A 5,132-nucleotide genomic window follows, 5' to 3' on the forward strand; every position below is an offset into this window, starting at 1 on the left:
GCATACTGATACAGCTATACCATCCACTATCACCCTCAAAACCCTCTTTCTTTCTTATTTTTTTCTCTCTCTTTCAATTCCAAACCAAACCCTATTTGATCCGATCGGCTGTAGATACTGAACAGTGAATCCGACTCCTTTTCTCACTCTTAATAAAATAATCATAATTTTCAACATAAAATCCCCAAGAAAAGGGAGAAATTGGTTTCTATATATGTCCACTTCCAATCCCATCATAAACTCTCTCTCTCTCTCTCTCTCTCTCTCTCTCTCCGCCACTTTTGAGCTCTTCTTTACACACCCGCCTTGTGTTTGTATAAATGTCTGAATGAGCACTACCTGTGTTTCACATACAAACATTCATATACATACAAAACAATCCAAAAGTTCATAAATCATCCGGATTTTTGTACCTTTAAGAGCTGGGTTTCGGAGATGGAGACTTAATAAGGTAAAAAGAAGTGTTTGTTTTGTTTTCGTTCTAGTAAAAATATAATTTTTTTTCATGGGCATTGATTTCTGGATCTGGGAATTGATGCGTTTTAGTTAATCCTAATTTATTTGTCCTAACATGTGCTCTGACAGATCCGTTTAGAAAAGAGAATAAAAGGAAGTTTTTTATCTGAAATCGAAGAAAATGTCGGGTCAGAAACAAGCAGAGGATTCGATAATCTCATCTAATTTCAATGAAAACGAACATGAAGGAGGAGGGAAAGCAGAAGGCGTCGAAGAAGAAGATCACTCAGTTTTCTCCATGAAAAATGCTCTTTGGCATGGAGGCTCTTCTTGGGATGCTTGGTTTAGTTGCTCTTCAAATCAAGTAATTAAACAACAAGATTCCCAATTAAAAAAAAACATTTCTTTTTCATGAATCTTGAATGTACAAGTATTTATGCAGGTGGCACAAGTTCTGTTAACACTACCATACTCTTTTTCTCAACTGGGTATGGTTTCAGGAATTGTTCTTCAAGTCTTCTATGGTCTTCTCGGAAGCTGGACAGCTTATCTCATCAGTGTTCTTTACATCGAGTACAGAAGCAGAAAAGAGAAAGAAGGAATCAGCTTCAAAAACCATGTCATACAGGTTCATCTTCTTAATTTTCTAATTTTCTAATATAATAATATAACATAATTACCATATTGTAGTAAAACTATTCAAACATGATTTGACTAATTATTAAAATCGTTTGACATTTTTCTTTCTAGTTAAACGTCAAAAAAAATCATTTTCACATTGATCCGTATAAATACAATCTTTTCAGTAATAAAACACAAATTATTTAATCAATTATTATTTAATTAATATTAATATAATTCATGTGTTGTATTGGTGTAGTGGTTTGAAGTTCTTGATGGATTATTGGGACCTTACTGGAAAGCAATAGGACTGGCTTTCAACTGCACTTTTCTTCTGTTTGGTTCCGTCATACAACTCATCGCTTGTGCAAGGTTTGTTTTTGACCTCAAATATATAAAATTATAATAAAATAAACAAAAAAAATTGACTGTTATTTTGTTTTTGTGTAAAAATGTTAGTAATATATACTACATAAACGACCATTTGGACAAAAGGACATGGACATATATATTTGGAGCATGCTGCGCAACCACGGTTTTCATTCCATCGTTCCACAACTACAGAATTTGGTCTTTTCTTGGTCTTGGCATGACCACTTACACCGCCTGGTATATGACCATTGCAGCTTTAATTCATGGCCAGGTATTTTTTAATTTATTTATAACATTAAATATTTTATTATAACATTAGATAAAAAGGAAATGAAAATAAGTTACTATATATAGAAAGTAAGATCGAGATCGCATATGGGGTTTTCTTTAAATGGAAAGGACTTACAGTTACCGGCGAACATGATTATTGCAGGTTGATGGGGTTCAGCACTCTGGTCCTAAAAAGCTGGTGTTGTATTTCACCGGCGCCACAAACATACTGTACACATTTGGTGGACATGCGGTTACTGTGTAAGCTTTAATGACTTGTACATCTCGCATTAATAATTGTACGTTGTTTTGGATAAGTCGAAAAGAAATATGTAAAAGAAAATGGTTTTTGGTTTATAAAATGTGAAACTTTTTAATCCTGTGAAAAGCCACCCTTTCTTAGCTTCCTTCTTCTACGCGGCTTCTGTTTGCAGCTTTTGCCGGCCACCTTGGTTAGTGAGTCTGAAAAAGACTGTATAATGCAACAAAAAAATGTGTATTAAATATTTAAAGATTAATTAGTTTTTAAGATACTTTTATTATTTTATTCTATTTAAGATTCATATTACATTAAAACTATTACGGTGGTGGTGGACCTAGTTCACAATAATTTAAGCATCTCATATCTCATCCCATGTTTTAGAGAAAAAGGTTGGCTTGCAATGAATTTTGATTGAAATCGGTGCACATGGAGGGGAGTGGACTTCCCATCCCAATTATTAATAATGAATCTGAGGGCATTATCGTCATTTACCTTGTTGTTGGATCCGATGTTCATACTTCATACCCCAAAATAAATCCTTCATGTTTTTGGCATTTGAATCATTAGATTTGCCTATTTTTTCTATATGGCACGAAATACGACTATATGGAACTTGCCTTTTTAAAAGATACCTTTTATAATTAACCATGGCGCGGAGGGGTATTCATGTCTTTTGTAAAATCCACATTTGTTTAGTATAATGCAAAATGTAGTACAACTTGCTGTACTTTGTATAATCATCGGTAACAAACGGGCCCTGCATATTAAATGTATATATACTTGTCTATTTCTTTTTATTGATCTGATTTAAATTTTAATACAGGGAAATAATGCATGCGATGTGGAAACCCCGAAAGTTCAAGTATATTTACCTAATTGCCACTCTGTATGTTTTCACATTAACACTCCCGTCTGCTACCGCGGTTTATTGGGCGTTTGGTGACGAGCTTCTCAACCACTCAAACGCCTTCTCTCTCCTTCCCAAGACCCGTTGGCGTGATACCGCCGTCATTCTAATGCTCATTCATCAGGTCAAAGTCCAACTAATTAAATCATAAAAATAAAACTACACTGATTTACTGATATAGCCAAATAACTAACTGATAACTGATAACTGACTGAGACATGATGATGTGGAACAGTTTATTACGTTTGGATTTGCGTGCACGCCGTTATATTTTGTGTGGGAGAAGGTGATTGGGATGCATGACACAAAGAGCATATGTTTACGGGCACTTGCAAGGCTGCCCGTGGTCATACCAATTTGGTTCTTGGCTATCATCTTTCCCTTTTTTGGGCCTATCAATTCTGCAGTCGGGGCACTCTTGGTCAGTTTCACAGTCTACATTATCCCTGCCCTTGCCCATATGCTCACTTACAGAAAGGCATCCGCTCGTCAGGTAAAATTATTTCAATAAATAAATTTATAGATAAACTGACATAATAACAGTATAAAATTTCCAATAATGGAGTGGAATAATAGTGTTATTAATAAATGCGAGTTGGCACTATCCTGTAAATTAGCAAAAGAAATCAAAAGGACCTATTTTCATAAAAACTTTTCCTAATTCAACAAGATATTTTTGTCCAAAAAAAGTCGCATTGTAAGTTACTTTCTTCAGTGGCACGTGGTAATTACCTTGCTATCAAAGGGGCAAAATGGTCACTACCAGCATTAAAGTGCCACTCGTTGTATAGTTTCTTTCTCAACCAATATTCTGATTTAGACTTGTCCATGATTTTTTTTATCTAAAGTAGTTAAAAATATATAATCAATATGGGATTAGGGATTACTTTTGATATGCACATATAGATTGTTAATAACAGAGATTCGTTTCTTTACTTGGAGAATATATTTTTTTGAACTTATTTTTTGCTTATTTACCGTAAAATTGATAAGTAGGGACATATAAAATGAGAGATTTACCAAATAATTAAAAAGAAAAAAAGGTACAATTGCATTTAAGGCTAGATTTGGAAATATTGGTAGACTAGGACTAGATTGGTCACAAGTCTTTTTCCATTTAGTTATATGCTATAGTCCCACTGTTGTATTATGTCCGAAATGAGCTGCCCAAATGTTGACATCGTACTTTATTCCCTCAAGTATACCCAAATTGTCAAAAACAGTCCCTCAACTTTAATTTTTCATGATAATATTTGCAGAATGCTGCGGAAAAACCCCCTCGCTTCATACCAAGTTGGGCGGCTATGTATGCGGTCAACCTATTTATCGTGGTTTGGGTTTTTGTGGTTGGGTTCGGGTTTGGTGGATGGGCCAGTGTCACCAATTTTGTCAGACAGGTCGATACGTTTGGATTATTTGCCAAGTGTTATCAGTGTAAACCTGCAGTACCACCTCCACAACACCATTGAGTTGACTCGGAATCGAAGTGACTGAGTTTGCTCAGGACTCAAGTATTGTATTGTACATGGGATTTTCTCCCGATATATGTGTTGGCTTGCTTCTTCTTTCTTTTTTGATTTTTGGTTTATATTTTATTTAATTTTTTTTTGAAAGGGATCTAGTAGATTAAAGATAGTGTGTTGAATTGTGATGATTCCTTTGCTTAGAAAAAGCATAGGGCTCATTTAAATCATATATATGCTTAGTACTTTATTCCACCTTTGTTGGATAGCTATCAATTGAATATATTAAGATGCTTGTTCCTAGCAATGTCATGATTACTTCCCATGTTTCCAAAGTAAAGCCAAATACATGCATGTTTATCCAAATAACTATAAGATAAATTTCTATAAACGACATAAGCATTCTTTTTCTTATTTTTGAACGTTTATGATTTACTTTTCCATATAAGATCATTAGTTAACTATTAAACTGACTGTGTAAAAGATTATACAGCTATATCACGTAGACATTGAAGATTTAAAGCTACAAAATGTCAACTTAAAAGATGATATATAAAAGATATGTCTACCCAACATGAACAAAGGGGATGTTACTTTTTTTTGGTAAAATGATTTATACATAAAGCCTGTTTTTTATTTCTTTAGTGAATAAATCGTTTGAATGAATTAGACTACATGAATGTTTTACTTTTATATTCTAATATAATATAATATAATAATAAAATTTATTAACGGTTTATTATTTAAATCATACAACCGAAGTCGAAGTTCAGTGAGTCGG

The 5,132-nt window shown here is 33.7% G+C and overlaps 1 protein-coding gene across 1 annotated transcript; it reads left to right on the top strand.

Moving 5' to 3' along the window:
• Positions 1 to 4,658, top strand: LOC145111020 (auxin transporter-like protein 2). Its single transcript, XM_079047319.1, has 9 exons — positions 1 to 451; positions 586 to 820; positions 899 to 1,084; positions 1,337 to 1,449; positions 1,537 to 1,720; positions 1,883 to 1,980; positions 2,805 to 3,012; positions 3,124 to 3,381; positions 4,148 to 4,658. Exons 2-9 carry the CDS (start codon positions 638 to 640, stop codon positions 4,355 to 4,357), a joined length of 1,440 nt encoding a protein of 479 aa, XP_078903445.1. The 5' UTR covers positions 1 to 451; positions 586 to 637; the 3' UTR covers positions 4,358 to 4,658.
• Positions 4,659 to 5,132: the final 474 nt, after the last annotated feature.

This window comes from Lactuca virosa, chromosome 5 (genome assembly GCF_052849685.1).
Source record: "Lactuca virosa cultivar CGN04683 chromosome 5, Lactuca_virosa_CGN04683_v6, whole genome shotgun sequence".
NCBI classification, from domain to species: domain Eukaryota; kingdom Viridiplantae; phylum Streptophyta; class Magnoliopsida; order Asterales; family Asteraceae; genus Lactuca; species Lactuca virosa.

Coding starts and splice junctions, on each gene's coding strand:
- LOC145111020 (XM_079047319.1), top strand. CDS start 638: ATGTCGGGTCAGAAACAAGCAGAGGATTCGATAATCTCATCTAATTTC. Junction 3,013..3,123: donor TTCTAATGCTCATTCATCAG/GTCAAAGTCCAA, acceptor GATGTGGAACAG/TTTATTACGTTTGGATTTGC. Junction 3,382..4,147: donor GAAAGGCATCCGCTCGTCAG/GTAAAATTATTT, acceptor TAATATTTGCAG/AATGCTGCGGAAAAACCCCC.